We start from the raw sequence: 17,537 nt of genomic DNA, 5'->3' as shown, positions 1-17,537 counted from the left end.
AGAAATATAAATTGGTTACTTCTATTAATAATGAGAACCTTTTAAAATGAGTAAACTGTAACTAGCAATGATATTTATAGAAAGAGTTAATTACTTCCCCACCCCAAATGTTAATTTTTTAACCTAGATCCTAAAGAAAGCAAGATACAAATTCATCAGCAACAGTAATACAGCAATAATAAGGATTAAAACTGATTCTGTAGATACCCTATGATGCAATGAATATGAGGAGAACAACACTTTCTTTTTTTTTTCTTTTTTTTTTTTTTTTTTTTTTTTTTTTTTTGGTGACGGAGTCTCGCTCTGTCGCCCAGGCTGGAGTGCAGTGGCCGGATCTCAGCTCACTGCAAGCTCCGCTTCCCGGGCTCACGCCATTCTCCTGCCTCAGCCTCCCGAGTAGCTGGGACTACAGGCGCCTGCCACCTGGCCCGGCTAGTTTTTTGTAGTTTTTAGTAGAGACAGGGTTTCACCGTGTTAACCAGGATGGTCTTGATCTCCTGACCTTGTGATCCGCCCGTCTCGGCCTCCCAAAGTGCTGGGATTACAGGCTTGAGCCACCGCGCCCGGCCAACACTTTCTAGATATAAAGGGATCAGAGTAACAGTTACACTAGTCATCTCAAAAACTTTTCTTACTAAGTAATTAATATCACACTGGGTGTAGAAACTTGTAGATTGTAAAAACTACAAAAAGATTTTAGAGATATTGCTGGTCTATTCTTATTTCATCTGGTAAGTCACTAAAACAAATTTTCACTTGTCGATCTTGAAAGTGATATAAGTGGCCTGACTATATTTTGCAATCAACTTAGATTTTATAGATCCAAATCTTTCTCTCCAAAACTAACAAAGAATGCTAATACAAGCTAAAAAAAAAAAAAAGGCCGGGCGCGGTGGCTCAAGCCTGTAATCCCAGCACTTTGGGAGGCCGAGACGGGCGGATCACAAGGTCAGGAGATCAAGACCATCCTGGTTAACACGGTGAAACCCTGTCTCTACTAAAAACTACAAAAAACTAGCCGGGCCAGGTGGCAGGCGCCTGTAGTCCCAGCTACTCGGGAGGCTGAGGCAGGAGAATGGCGTAAACCCGGGAGGCGGAGCTTGCAGTGAGCTGAGATCCGGCCACTGCACTCCAGCCCGGGCGACAGAGCGAGACTCCGTCTCAAAAAAAAAAAAAAAAAACAAAAAACAAAAAAACAACTACCAGAAACTTTTCAGGTAGACAGTAAATGTGCGAGAGCAAAAAAAAAAAAAAAAAAAAAAAAAAGCAATGATTACTTGTATAAACTAAAAATTTTTTTAATCTACATTTTTTTTTTTTTTTGTAGAGTTTTCTTGTAAAAAATAATGGTCTTTCACAATATATTATAGGACTAAAAGAACCATGTTGGATAAAGAGATAACCAAAGATTTAATAAATGTAATACTGAAATCCCACTGGCAATATATGAAGATAAATCATTATGGAAAATCATTCATAGTATGAAACTGCAATTTCATCAAAAAATGCCATGAACATTTGGTACCATTGTCCTGGAGTTGCGATGGCCTTTATAAACCATTTTTACTAATGGCCTTCTAATGTTCAAAGTATCCAGTTCTTCCATTTCTTTCCGTTCTTTTCTCCGTCTGAAGAACTCCTGAATACGGGCAACAGCAGAGCGTCTATGAATCACATATTAAAAAGCAAAAATAAATAAAAATATTCACAAAGAATGATAATGAGAAGCTTATGAAAATATAGTACATCTAGGAAATAAATAAACATATTATCTCAATAAGGCACCCCCAACCAAAAGCATAAAAAGGCAGACACAACAGTGAGACATAAGACTAGTTGAGTTACTACAACAAAGTATTTTAGTTAAAAGATCACTTAGAAATTTGATACTGGTTGAAAAGTAAAGGCAATAGCATGCGGCAAACTGGTTTTTAAAGGGCTATTTTATAAAAACATAATACAAAATTCATGTGCAATTTTACTATAAATAAATTTTATCCAATGTTCTTTCCCCTCTTCTCCATATTAAGAAAACACATAAAGAGAAATGAAAAGAACCTAAGGGTAACATATAATAGCAGTGGATAGAATTCTATTTTGAGATTGTATTTAAAATACTCCTTAAAGATGTTCCAAAAACAGACTACTCTAGGTAAAAAGAATAATGAAACCCTGTCTCTACTAAAAATTAGCCAGGTGTGGCGGCAGGTGCCTACAGTCCCAGCTACTCGGGAGGCTGAGGCAGGAGAATGGCATGAACCCATGAGACGGAGCTTGCAGTAAGCCAAGATCGTGCCACTGCACTCCAGCCTGGGTGACAGAGCGAGACTCTGTCTCAAAAAAAAAAAAAAAAGAAAAAGAAAAAACAAAAAACAAACAAAAAAGAGAATAAATATTAATATATAAGCAATAAAACAAGGACCTTCAAATAGCATCTTCTTTATGGACTCCATATTACAGATTTGGAACTAATGAAGCAGATTTTACTCTCCTAAGAAATGGTTTGGTGACAGAAATGAGATTGAAGAACAAAGGATTCTTAAAAACTGATTTACCTATTAAAGTAAACTTCTCCTAACACATATTACTTAATAATTTTGTCAGTTTGAATTTATTTAAAATATTATATTTTGACACATAATAGACCAAACATCCATAATCTTTAAAAAGTTTACAAATCAGTAAGAAAAACAGATCTCATAACAGATAACAAGTATATAAAAGATGCTCAGTCTCACTAATAATAGGATAAAAACAAAAAACTGATTCAAATGTTTATTAGATTGAAAAGACTTTTATGTATATGAGAATGGTAAGAGTTCAGGAAAACAGGCATTACTGACAGGAGTTTGAAAGTGGTTTCTACACATAAAAAAGATATTGCAAACTTTTTACTAAATATAACACATATACTGGAAAGTTGAAAATCATAAGGTAAAAAGCTCAATGAATTTTCACAAACAAAACAGGTCCATATAATCAGCACCAGTATGTAGAAACAGTATAACCAGATTTCCTGAAGTCTCCTAAGTGCCCCATTCCCATCATTACTGTCCCTTTTAAAGGAAACCATTATTCTGACTTCTGATATCATGAATTAATTTTGCCTGCTTGTGAACTTTAATTAAGTGGCACAATACATTATATTTTTTTAAGTCTAGCTTCTTTAGCTCAAAATTATGTTTGTAAGATTCATCCATGTTGTACTTGACTGTAGTTTATTCACCCTTTCTGCTGCAGAGTATTACTTGGTATAAATATATTAATATTTATCCATTCTACTGTTGGTGGACATTGGGTTGTCAACATTTTTGATTACTAATATTAGGCTACTATCCACATTTGTATATGTCTTTTGGTGAACTATGTACATACTTATGTTGGCTATATACCTAGAAGAGAAGCTGCTGGACCTCAGTATGTGCATAATGTTCTGCTTTAATAGATACTCTCAAACTGAAGATCTATTTGTGGTTTTCCAAAGTGGCTGTATAAATTTACACTCCCACCCATAGTGTAAAGTTCCAGTAAAATATATTTTTGAAAAGAAATTAAATAATATAAACTTTGACTCAGCAATTTAACTTTTAAAAAATGTATATTATAGAAAAATTTAAATATATAAATACATAAACCTTTTTTCACTGCACAACTGTAATTGAGACAGATTGGAAATAATCTAAATATTCACATAGAAAGAATAGGTTAAATAAATTATGGCACATCCATACAATGAAATACTTATGCAGCCATTAAAAAGGATATGAATGATCCGTAAACAACCACATGAAAGATATCACCATTATACTGCTTAATCGAAAACACAGGCTAAAGAATAATTCATAGAATAAAATTATATATGCATAGAAAGGGTTTGGAAAGATGGACATTAAATTATGACTAACAATTTTTAAAATAATGATGTAACAATTATGTATTTCCACTTTCATAATAAAAAGATGTTTACTTTTTCATAAACTAAAATGGTATACTTTAAGTTACACAGACTTACTTAAAAAGTGTTTTAAAAACTTTTTTCTATGCTAAGTATATCAAAGAAAAAGGAATCTCCACATACATTTTTAAGTTAGATACAGTTAGAAACTCCCAGAAAAGCTGACATGTTTAGTTTACTCTCTCTCTTTCTGTTTGGGAGGTGAGAATGGGAAGGGTAGAGAGGTCAAATATTCTCGAAAGAGACATACTTAAGACACATAGGCTTGGATCTCTCTATCATGTTTCTGAATGGAAGAAAAAGGAACAATGAATCAGTTACAAATATGTGATTAGCAAGAAACCAATAAAGAAAAAACTCTTTTGCTAAGAAAGTAGAGTTACAGGTAGTAGAAGAAATAACTGTTGCTAAGCCAAAGGACGTAAGAGCTATAAATGGGAAAAAATTATGCAACAAGAATTTAGATGGCAGCTCAAATCATTTATTTCATCACTCAGGCTAGAGTGCAGTGGCGGGATCTCAGCTCACTGCAACCTCTGCCTCCCAGATTCAAGCAATTCTCCTGCCTCAGCCTCCCAAGTACCTGGGACTACAGGCCTCCACCACGTCTGGATAATTTTTGTATTTTTGGTAGAGATGGGGTTTCACCATGTTGGCCAGGCTGGTCTTAGACTCCTGACCTCAAGCGATCCACCCACCTCAGCTTCCCAAAGTGCTGGGATTACAGGCATGAGTAACCGTGCCCAGCTTCAAATCATTTAAAACAAGATGTATGGACAAAATTAAGGCTGTATTAGTAAATGAGGTGGTAATAATTATGAATAAATGAGAACTGTATCAAAGCATAAATGTTCATTTAAAAAATATGCTCTAGGCCAGGCACGGTGGCTCACCCCAGTAATCCCAGCTACTCGGGAGTCTGAGGCGGGAGGGCTGCTTGAGCCCAGGAGTTCAAGACCAGCCTGGTCAACACAGTAAGATCCCATCTCTAAAAAAAGGTGAAAAAAATTAGCTGGTGGTACACACCTGTAGTCCCTGCTATTTGGGAGACTGAGGTGGGAGGATGGCTTGAGCCCAGTAGTTCCAGGATGCAGTGAGTTAAGATCATGTCATGTATTCCAGCCTGAATAACAAAACAAGGATCTATCTCTTAAAACAACAACAAAAACCAAAACTCAAGAAATCTATGGGCCAATTAATACAAATAATAGAAAAGGAATGTGGCTGGATACATAATCATATACAAGTTAACTGCATTTCTAAATATCAGCAAGGGACAATTAGCCTAAATTTTAAAAGGAATGCATTTATAACAGCAACCAAAAGTGTCTTTAAGTTACAAAAAATATGTGTAAAACCTGTTCACAGAAAAATAAAATGTTACTGAAAGATATTTTCTAAAAGGCCTAGGCTGAGTGTAGCAGTTCACACCTATAATCCCAGCAGTTTGGGAGGCTAAGACAGGACGATCCCTTGAGATCAGGAGTTTGAAACCAGGCTGGGCAACATAGTGAGACCCCATCTCCATGAAAACATCAAAAAAATAAGCCAGGAGTGGTGGCACACATCTGTGGTCCCAGCTACTCAGGAAGCTGAGGTGAGAGGATTGCCTGAGCCCAGCAGGTCGAAACTGCAGTGAGCCGTGATCATGCCACTGCACTCCAGCCTGGGCGACAGAGCAAGACTCTGTCTCAAGCAAAAAAGAAAAAAAGGCCTAAATAATTGTAGATATAACATTGTATAGTAAAGATAAACAATTTTCACTCAAATTTATTTTACAAATTTATTACAACTATAAGCATATTCTGATGACTTATTTATAGAACTTAATAAAATCAACCAAAGGACAAAGAATAGCCAAGATCCTTCTAAAAATGAATAAAGAAGGGTCTTGCCTTAGCAGCCATTAAGATTTATTACAAAGCTATAATAATTACAAAAGTATGATACTGATAGAGAGACAAATTGTCTGATGAAACAAAACAGCCTAGAAACAGATTTGTGTTATATAAATCTTTGTAATATGACATAGGTGGGATAGATCACTGGGAAAATTCACCATTTCATAAATGAACAGGGGAAAAACTGGCTATCTAAATGGGGCAGGGAAAAGTTACACAAATACATCATAAACAAAAATCAGTTCCAAATAAATCAGTAACTTAAATGTCAAAAGTAAAACTTCAAAAGGAAATATAGATACATTTTAAAATTCCAGATAAGGATTTTATAAATAAAAGAAAGTGATAAGCATGAAAGATTGATAAAATTTAACTATGTGAAAATTAAAAATGGTTCATCAAAAAACAGCCTAAAAACAGTGAACAACATCATAAAATAGAAAAAATATTTGTACACTAATACATGATAGTAGATTAGTATCAAAAATGCATTAAGAATTCTTATAAATCAATAAGGAAAAGAAAAACAACTCAATTAAAACAACCCAGTAGAAAACCAGATCAGGACCGGGTGCAGTGGCTCACGCCTGTAATCCCAGCATTTTGGGAGGCTGAGGCAGGTGGATCACTTGAGGTTTAGGAGTTCGAGACTAGCCTGGCTAACACAGTGAAGCCCCATCTCTACTAAAAATACAAAAATTAGTCGGGTGTGGTGGCATGCACCTGTAATCCCAGCTACCTGGGAGGTTGAGGTAGGAGAATCACTTGAACCTGGGAAGCGGAGGTTACAGTGTGCTGAGATCGTGCCACTGCACTCCAGCCTGGTGACAGAGCGAGACTCTATCTCAAAAACAAACAAACAAACAGATCAAGAGATCAGGCTGAAAAACAAGAGATGCATAATCTTCTTTGTAAATTGGGCAATGAACATCAAGACCATGAGATATTACTGTACACCAAATCAATTAGAAAAATCAAGATATGTGACAACAAGAATCAGTGATGTGAATAAATATGATTTTTTAAAATATTGTTATATATTGTATTTAATTTACACTCCCACTTTGGAGAACAATTTTAAATTATTTTGTAAATGGTCCGTTCCTGGGTATACACCCAAGAAAAACTTTGTTATCAGGAGAAATATTTGAGAATGCTCAAAGCAGCACTGTTAATACCAAAAACTAGAAACAACCTAAATGTTCATTAACAGGAAAATGGATAAACTGTGGTTTAGTCAAACTTATTATTAGATAGCAGTAAAAATGGGCAAGAGCTACATATAACATGGATGAATCATAGTAAGATAATATCTGAGAAAAAAAAAGAGTCCCAGTCTTGTATACAGTATGACATCATTTTTATTTAAAGTTCAAAAGTGGGTAAAAATTTATGTTTATATGTTTATGTTTTGTTTTTTAAAGCAAGGCATGATAACCATAACATTCACACACTGGTTACCACTGGAGTGGTAGGCAGATGGACAAAATAGAGTGAACAGGTAGATTTAAGTTACAGCGAGTTTTTTAGTTCTTGGATTGGTTGGTGGACTCGTGGGTATCTAAAGAAAGAAAAGGAACTAAGTATGAACTAACAATAATACTGTGTCATAAACCAAGATTATAAAAATACAATTCTCCCCTTCCTCAGGTTAGATGAGGGGTCCTTAATACTCTCAAAGCCCTGCAAAGCTCTGTCAATGCAATTACTGTATTGTAACTATGTACATGTGTCTGCGTATCCCACTGAACTGAGAGTTCAAGGAGGGTAGAGGTTGTGTTATCATTATCACCTGCACTCATCAGAGTATCTAGCACGTAAGAGGTTTATTGAAGTAACAAAATAATAGGTAAAAAAAATGATTATCCAGCAATTTCAAAGTAATAACAAAACAGCTCAAAGTATCAATTATTATTCTATTTGGAAGAAACATTTAATGGAGAAAAAGACAGAGTAAATCTCAAGAATGTACAACTAACCTAAGAAAATAAAATGTAGACTCCTGACTTTGTATTTTACTATCGCATATTCCAAGAAATCTGGAATCTTGGAGATAACTCCAAGGTTAAAGCATGAAGTTACATGAAACAGTCTATAAACCTCTTTTAAAAGTACTAGTCACATTTAGTAAAAAACTAGGCTAAAGTATCAGGAGAAATTCATTAAAGAGCACTAAAAAATGAATTACTTTGCATACCATTTTCAAGATGGTAAACTCTTTCATAAAACACCATTACACATAGGTAGAAGGGCACAAATTAACTGATATTATAGGTATGATTAAAATACCTTACAAGAGAACAAAGACTTTTTAGGGTGGGAAAAACAGCATAATCAAAGATTAGGAGACGATAGACCAGGAATGAAATGACTTAAGTAATTCAGTTACCAAACAAGGTTATTATATAAAGGATACTGTACTACGCCTATGGATAGAATACAAGAACATGACTGGAATTATAGCAGGCGAATTTTGAATAAATTTGTAGAAAGAAATTCTTTGCTGTGCAAAACACACAGTGAAACACTAAAGGGAAATAAAAGCTTCTCCTAGTCCAGGTTTCTAAGGAACTCAATACTTGTCTAGAATGTAGTTAGAATAATCTGGAAGCAGAGCACTTCTCAAACTTGGGATTTTTGCAGCTATTCCACAAAATAGGCTTATGATAAAGTAAGTCTGGAAAATGATATACTAAACAAAGCTTAAAGAGGTTTCTTTGTTGCAAGTCTTCTCAGAGGCTTTATTATGCTACAAGTTCTTGTGAATCTCACAAAGATGTATACAAAATGTAGTATTTCCCAAATTTTGTGACCACATTGTAGAGTATAAGAACACTTTGGACAATGGTGACCTTCATCTTCTTAATTTTGTAATTAAATTATTCCATTCAAAAATAAATCGAATGTGAATTTATTATAAAAAACTTGAGCTTGATTTTTTTCAATTCAAGGACTGAAGATCTAGGTTCTTATAAACATAGGAAAGCTATCCTCACCACCGTCTCCTTCAATAGAAGAGTCTCTGCAACAATTATTACATTTCTATGTCTCTACTTACATAGTAACTATAAAACTTTGCTATAAGAATCAAAGTTGCTATGGGTATGTGTTAAAGATGCATTCCCCAGGCATAAATAAGAAAAAGGATATTAAAAGAATAAATTAAATTCCATGTATTTATGGTTCATTGGAAATGCTCATTATAATTCTGAATACCATTGTTCTTCAGTGTATCAAGTTAAAAACCCCATCTCTACTAAAAATACAAAAAATTAGCTGGGCATGGTGGTGCATGCCTGTAGTCCCAGCTACTTGGGAGGCTGAGGCAGGAGAACTGCTTGAACCCGGCAGGCAGAAGTTGCAGTGAGCCGAGATTGCACCACTGCACTCCAGCCTGGGCGACAGAGCAAGAATTCACCTCCAAAAAACAAAACCACAAAAAACAAACAAAAAAAAACCAGTAAGTTCTTTTAATTTACACTATGTATACATTTTTCTTATATTAGCTTAGTAGTTCTTAGAAAAGAAAACCTCATTAATTTGAATCTTCTTATACACAACCTGTGATTATTCAGCCAGGGTGAAGCTAAAATTTTCATTTAAATTATAAATTTTAAAATGTTTGCAGTCCAATTGAATCCTATAAATAAGAGTCTAGAAAAAATTTATTAAAAGATAAACATTTTAAGTGCTTTAAAACACACACTTGGTTTATAGTAAAAGCTATGTGCTATGGTTTGCATGTCCCCTCCAAAACTCATGGTGAAACTTAATCCCCAATGTGGCAGTATTGAGCGGTGGGGTCTTTAAAAGGTGAATGGATCATGAGGGCTCTGTTCTCAAGAATGAATTAATCCACTTATAGATTAATAGGTTATCATGGCAGTGGGGACTGGTGGCTTTATAAGAGGAAGAGAAGCCTGAGCTTAGCCTTCTCATCACATGATTTCCTGTGCCAGCTCGGGACTCTGCAGAGTCCTTGCTAGCAAGAAGGCTCTGTGGCCCTGCTACCTTGGATTTCCCAGCCTCCATAACTGTAAAAAATGCATTTCTTTTATTAATTACCCAGAAGATTTCTATCATAAGCAACAGGAAATGAACTAAGATACTATTAATATATCAGCATTATCTAGCTTTATCAACAAAAAAGGTCTATATGTTAGAATTTCTGTCATTTCAACACGTATCTTTACAAGTATCTGAAATAAGTGAGGGAGATAGGTTGCTAGACAGTATCTTGCTGTTTCTGCTCTTTTGTGGGGGCAAGAAACTGGATTCTTTGCCTTACAACGTATTAGTAAACAAAAGTAAGGGATAGCAGGTCTGATGCTGCTATCTTTAGAAGGGTCTGCTTATAAGGCTGGCGCTTGGCTGGTATCTGAGAACTTGACTTTTGGCATGTTACATCGCTCTGCCTGCCTGGGATACAACCCTGCAGGGCCAGCTTGCGTAAACTGCAAAAGTAACATGATTTGTGGTGAACACCTACTTTCCTTCTGGGTCTGGAACTCAGGTGACTGTGGTTAGGCACACAGGCAGAGTTGTCTACATGACCAGCCCCCAGTAAACACCCTGGATATTGAGTTACAAGCAGGCTTCACCAGGGCAGAAAAACTACACAAGTATTACTGTATTTTATTGGGAAGGGAGGTGCACATTCTGAAAGAGAGAACAGTGGAACATTGTGCCTGGATTCTTCCACTCTGTCTGATCTTTTTTCCTTGCCATAATAAATCATAGCCATGATTGAAGTGTAGCAAGCAATCAAATGTGTGGAGAGGCTGTGGGTCCCCTGAAACAGAAGTAATTCATTGGTTTCTCATTCAAGTTTCAGGAAGCAGAGAAAGAAAGCAAAAACCCATATTATGCAGGGAGATACGAATAAAAATTTAGTTAGCTAGAGTTTTTGACAAAAAGGTGTCTTTGCCAACTTTTATTTCTGTGTGCCTGTATGTATTAAACTGTCCTTAAAAGTGCTTACCTTCTGCCGGGCGCGGTGGCTCAAGCCTGTAATCCCAGCACTTTGGGAGGCCGAGACGGGCGGATCACGAGGTCAGGAGATCGAGACCATCCTGGCTAACACGGTGAAACCCCGTCTCTACTAAAAATACAAAAAAACTAGCCGGGCGAGGTGGCGGGCGCCTGTAGTCCCAGCTACTCAGGAGGCTGAGGCAGGAGAATGGCGTAAACCCGGGAGGCAGAGCTTGCAGTGAGCTGAGATCTGGCCACTGCACTGCAGTCCGGGCGACAGAGCGAGACTCCGCCTCAAAAAAAAAAAAAAAAAAAAAAAGTGCTTACCTTCTTATATATGAAACCATACAAATATACAATGAACTGTGATAGGTAGTACAGTATGTGTATATAAGGGCCCATATTTTTGATTAGGGAATATATGGGCCAGGAAAAGTAACTTAAGATGATGTTGAAAGATGAGGAGACCCAAATGATGGTAACAGTGATGGGAGGTCTTTTCTGTTAGAAGGCTCAGAGTATGTAAAGACACACTGGCTTAAGGCAGCATAACGTATTCAGAGAACTCCAATAGTCCTCTGAATGTATCCAGTGATACTCCAAGTATGGCAATGTAGACAGCATGACCAATGTTTGGCAGCAGCTATAATAAGAAGTGCCCTATATACCAGGCAAGGAAGCTGGGTTTGTCTCTTCTTTATATCATAAACAATGGACAAATACTGAAAGCAGGAGTAGAAGGAGTTGGAGAACTCCCTCAATAGACCAGGAAAGAGGTGATGAGGTAATAAAAGTAGGGGATGACTACCACTTTATTTACTATTCAAAGAAATATGGCACCTATCATTCAGAATCTTAGCAGATTATAGTAAATCACATTCCCCAAACACTGTAAGACAGTCAGTCCCTAATGAAGACTAGTCATAACGGACAGTAGATATAAACATCTGTGATAATTTTATTTTTTTAATTTTGTCTATCTTAAGCAGTTTACATTCTTTGAACATCTCCAATTGCTAAAAGGAGAAGCAGAACAAATGTGTTCAGTGGCAGGAAAATACTGCCTTATAATTAGAAGCTTCCACCAGATAATCTCTACATAAGAAATAAATGAGGTAGAGAAGAATGAGTCTCACCTCATTTACTCTATAGGGAAGTAACTGTTACATTTTCTGCTTTACCATTGTTTACCAGTTCATGATAATCTCCACGTTAGTGTTTTAGCTTTTCTAAAACTCAAAGCATCATGGTACTTTATAGTTGCAATTTTCATTATGAAAGCAGAAACCAGCTTTGTGTATTTGGGATAAAAAGTATAAATCAGAATATCAAAAAACTCTAAAGCAAATTTCATTTTATTGTCATGTAATTAATTAGAAAGTGATAACTAGGCCAGGTGCGGTGGCTCACGCCTGTAATCCCAGCACTTTTGGGAGGCCAACATGGGCAGATCACTTGATGTCAGTAGTTAGAGACCCGCCTGACTAACATAGTGACCAACCCTGTTTCTACTAAAAATACAAAAATTAGCTGGGCCTGGTGGCGGGCGCCTGTAATCCCAGATACTCAGGAGGCTGAGGCAGGAGAATCACTTGAACTCTGGAGGCGGAGGTTGCAGTGGGCTGGGATTGTGCCACTGTACTACAGCCCAGGCAACAGAGCAAGTATACATCTCGGGGGAAAAAAAAAAAGAAAGTGATAACTAGTAATAATTTGAAAAAGTTACTTCAAATATACCTTAATGTTAAAACAGGCTAGAAACAACAATACAAAAATAAAACAAGTTTGAGAAGCAAAAACAAATTTGAGACTTGTAGATGAGAATCCTCCTGAGAATGAACCATAACCAGAAATTTCCATACATCTATTATATTTTTTTGGCTTATTTCATGACTTCTGCATTTTTCATTGGGAACTCTACAAACTTTACATTTCTGATTGGTGCTGTATGTTTCATGTTCAACTTTGTTTTAGAAACGGATGTAAATAACAGATATATGCCTCTAGAGTTAAGTACAAGGTTGTTTTTGTCAGCAAACCAGGTTTTGAGTAGGTGATTGATGTGATTGAGGTTCACTTTAAAGATCTACCCAAAAACATGCCCCATTGTCAGAATTAGAGGAGTGCTTGAGGATTATATATCATCTTGATGTGACACTATTTCTAAACTATTTATAAGGAAACAACTTTCTTTCAAAAATCAGAAACCTATACACAGATTTAGACTTAAGTACATTTTTAGTTATTGAGCTCAAGGAAAAGGAGCATATATGAATAACAAAAAGTTGATAATTGTTATCCCAATCAAATTAAAAAAACATAAATTGCATTCTTCAACAAAATATCCAAAAAGAGTAACTGATATTTAAAGTACATCATTTCAGATTATAGTTACTTTGTCATATGACACATTTGAAGTGAACATCAGTTATATCTGCACACAGGAAATTTCTTTTCATTCTATCCCCATGCAGTGCATGCAGCTAAATATAGTTTGTGGAAAGCGACCTGCTTTACAATGCTTAGCACTTAGAGTTCAGTAAGTTCAAAGGAAGTATTAACTGTTAATAGGAAAGGTGGTTAGCTGTGGCAAAATAGGATCTGGCAAATCCATCATAGAAAAAAATAATGAAGGAATATACTGAATTACCTCATTATTCTATCACCTATTGTTGTTCCTCTGATATTAAATCTAGTGAAGGGAACACAATAACTGAAATCACTTACAAAGACTTCAAAGAATCAAATATTTAAAGCATTAAGGTCACCTTTTTTTTTATCATCAATCATCTCAATTTTAAAAAAACTTTTGTTTCCCTTTGTGACTTAGGGCATTAAGCAAGGAATATGTCAGTCAACTAAATGTATATGAAGAAATTAAGCAAACAGAAACACTCATTGAAGATAAAATAGAAGGAAGACATTGCACTTAATCCCTTTTATCTTTTAAATAAATCAGAACCCAATCCTGTCACAGTATGGGAAACTGCACTGGCTTATTATGAATACCATCCACAGGAACACCTATACGCTCCTCAAAGCTGAGGAGCTCTTTGGAAAATAACTAATTAAGCCCTAAGTTGACTCACTTGGCCTAACCACAAGACTAAATAACGAATAAGCAAAGAATAACATGGCTTTTAACTTCGTAGGAGTCCAGTTCTTTGTCTTTGACTATTTCTTTTCTCTCTGCAATTTTCTTTAATAAAGAGTAAACTGCAATAATGAGAAACACGGAGAGCGTGGTTATAATGATGACTGAATAAATGCTGCCAAATTTACAGTACAAGGAATTTTGGCTTTAAAAGTGAGGGCTATGCTCCATGGTCCAGAGTAAGTATATGGAACCAAATTTCTATGAAAATAATACTTTTAAAACTTATTACAGGGCAATATAGGATTAATATTATCACTCTTCAGGGAAAAAACTGTTAGATCATCCTAACTGAGGATATAATTAAAAACTATTCAAGAGACTATGTGAGGACTTATTCAGGAAGCTTTCTTAGATGCTTGTTTTTTTCAGAGAGTAATTCAGGTTTTCTCTTGAGTTTAGAAACAGTAAGAGCTACCAACCAGGCCATCAAATCATTTACAACAGATTTGGCATTGTAAAAGAAAAAAAAAATTATATGGGCCGGGCACGGTGGCTCACACCTGTAATCCCAGCACTTTGGGAGGCCGAGGCGGGCGGATCACGAGGTCAGAGATTGAGACCATCCTGGCTAACACAGTGAAAACCTGTCTCTACTAAAAATACAAAAAATTAGCTGGGCGTGGTGGCGGGTGCCTGTAGTCTCAGCTAATTGGGAGGTTGAGGCAGGAGAATGGCGTGAACCTGGGAGGTGGAGCTTGCAGTGAGCCAAGATTGCGCCACTGCACTCCAGCCTGGGTGACAGAGCAAGACTCCATCTCAAAAAAAAAAAAAGAGAAAAACTTACATGAAGATTATCTAAACAGAGAACTCAACCACACTCTTTTCATTCCAAGGGCATACATATATGTTTCTTAACCCAGTATATGGCCAGGCACGGTGGCTCATGCCTGCAGTCCCCCAGCACTTTGGGTGGCTGAGGCTTGAGGCCAGGAGTTCAAGACCAGCCTGGTCAACATAGTGAGACTGTCTCTTCTAAAACTAAAAAAAAATAAATAAATAAAGAGTGCAGCAACATGCACCTGTAATCCCAGATACTTAGGAGACTGAGGGAGCAGGATCGCTTGAGCCCAGGAGTATGAGGCCGCAGTGAGCTATGACTATACCACTGCACTCCAGCCTGAGTAACAGGGCAAAACCCTGTCTCAAAAAATAAAACAAAATGAAATAAATAAATACAGTATATAAAATCACTAAGAGATACACATACTATTTTTTTGTTTTGTTTTGCTTTTTTCCTAAGTCAGACTTATTTTTGACATTAGGACTAATTTTATTTTTTTAAACACCATGATTAGAGAACATACATTTCTTTATGTCTTTTTTCAATTTATTTCCCATTTACTGTTCTATGTTCTTGCCTTACACAAAGTTACAGGGAACCCAAATATGTGGAGATTCATATATTTCATTGTTTTAAACTCTGGATTTCTGCCAGCAGAGGTATTTTACCAGACTATAGTTTGACTTCTCTCTATAATACTGATTACTATAGAGCAGGTATTTGCAAGCTATGACTCTTGGGCTAGATCTCTGTCAAATGACAATTTTTGAAATGAACCTTAGGCTAAGAATAGTTTTTACATTTTTAAATGTAACATTTTAAATGGTCATATAGGTACCTACCATAACGGTCTCCATTTTGTCTCCTGGCCAACAAAGTCTAAAATACTTATGATATGGCTCTTTAGGAGTAAGTCTGCTGCTCTGCTATAGACTCCCAGTTACATTTATATAGACTTGCTGTAGTTAATGAGAAGAGCATTCCATTTAAAAATATCTGTGTTAGTTGTTAAGGTCTTCATTTTCTAAGACAATTCCTTCTCATGCTTGATCTCAGCCCAAAAATGAAAACCTGGGTCATTTATTTAACCAAATTATAAGAATGCAAATTTTTTTTAAAAATCATTACTCTGTATTGCAAGGAACTGTTTTGATATTTTTAATAAATGTGTGTCAGAAATGACTTAGCTATAAAGCTTTTTAAAGTTTCATTTTAAAAATTAAATTTGAGACAAAAACTGATGGGACAAAAACTATATAGTTCTTTACATAAAGTACAGATCAAGTATACACTTTTATAATATTTAATTTTAGGACCATTTCTCTACTCCAACTAAACTAATACTGACTGGGCTTTGCAAATGGCAGCATAGAGGGAACTTTAAGACATACATCCTTTTAGGTGGGCCTTTCATTCATGTGTGCAATGTATCCTTGGACTCTAGGAACCAAATGGTATGATTTTTACAACAGAGCTTCACAACCCTTAGTCTCTTAGGAAACAGAAATTCTCCAAAATCATATGCCTAATTCCAAGCTGGTAAGTGATTCTTTTCATGTTCTTAAGAAGCAAAATCTCTTAAACTTTCTCTCTTTAGAATAAAAGTCAACTAAATTGAGAAGTAAGATAAACTGGCAGGAGTGTCAATGATGAAGAGCCCTAAGAAAGGTGCAGAAATATTAAAAGTATACTTTTTTACAGTTGTTCAAGATTAAATCAGGATGCTGCCAATAAAGTTAAGAATTATAAAAAATGATTGAGATAAAAGTCAGAGGAAATATTTATACCATTTACAAATTTTTTGGTAAAGAGCTAGAAAATAATGCAAATCTCAAAGGAAAATTAATGTAATTGTCACTCTAATCACTTTCTAGTTACCTCAGTATACACATCTTTATACACACACACACACACACACACACATAATTGTATTTACTTTCATATATTAAATGTGTTCTATGTTCCTATAAATGGCTTGGGTATTCTCTCTTCTTCATAAATAATTAAGTTTCTTGAAGGATAAGAATTTTATCATTCTTCTGTTACTCTTCAGGAAGTTTACTACTATATCTCACAAAACAAAATACCATGTAGGACCAACATAGGCTAAATATTCAAATGAGTGTAGAGAATATTAAATAATCTTTAACTTTTAAAAAGCAGGGAACTAAATACGATCCCAGAGTGGTTTCAAATCCGGATCTAATCCTGAGAATATGAACTCAAGAGTATATGCATGAAGTGGGATCAATTCCAGGCTGTTTGTTGTCACTGATTATCTCTCTTCTAAAAGATTCTGCTGGTCCAGTTCAGCACCTGAGTTTCCGTGGGTCAATGAGGTTACTGGGAACCAACTTTGTGACAGATCTAAACACTAAAAGAATCCCTAAAACATATAAATCATCTAAGGATTATGAAGATGATAAAGCTCTATAGAAAGATTACAGTTTCTGTATTCTCCAGGACCCACCCTCCCTCAAATCCTTCTTTCTCATTAATGTTATAGTACTGTGTTTCAAAAAACAAAACTCCTTAGGTCTAGAATACAAAAACCCTTTGCTTAGCACCTAAGTTTCCTCAGCTATAAAGCAGGCTTGGTATTAGTGTTATAAGTAGCCTGCATAGAAACTGCTAAATAGTCATGATTTTCTCAAAGTGTCTAATATCCATAAAAAACATTACTAGAAACTGGGCACTTAAATTTTATTTTCAATTATGACCTCAGTATCACATTCTACTACTTAAATACAGAAAAATAAGACATTAGCTCAT

General features: G+C 35.7%; 1 protein-coding gene across 9 annotated transcripts in view; it reads right to left on the bottom strand.

The window, feature by feature from the left end:
- DCAF6 (DDB1 and CUL4 associated factor 6) overlaps nt 1-17,537 on the bottom strand; it is a 141,441-nt gene that overhangs the window by 11,240 nt on the left and 112,664 nt on the right. For 5 of the 9 annotated variants that reach the window (XM_030935411.1, XM_030935412.1, XM_010371782.1 and 2 more), the window contains one exon: nt 1,526-1,664. In XM_030935411.1, the coding sequence (XP_030791271.1) occupies nt 1,526-1,664 (139 nt within the window). Of the gene's footprint in view, nt 1-1,525; nt 1,665-13,477; nt 13,520-17,537 lie in introns of all 9 variants that reach the window. The other 4 variants (XM_010371788.1, XM_010371781.1, XM_010371783.1 and 1 more) reach the window with 1 other exon arrangement.

This window comes from Rhinopithecus roxellana, chromosome 8 (assembly GCF_007565055.1).
Source record: "Rhinopithecus roxellana isolate Shanxi Qingling chromosome 8, ASM756505v1, whole genome shotgun sequence".
NCBI classification, from domain to species: domain Eukaryota; kingdom Metazoa; phylum Chordata; class Mammalia; order Primates; family Cercopithecidae; genus Rhinopithecus; species Rhinopithecus roxellana.
The sequence above is the reverse complement of the archived record's forward strand: the minus strand, read 5'-3'. Positions and strand labels throughout refer to the sequence as shown.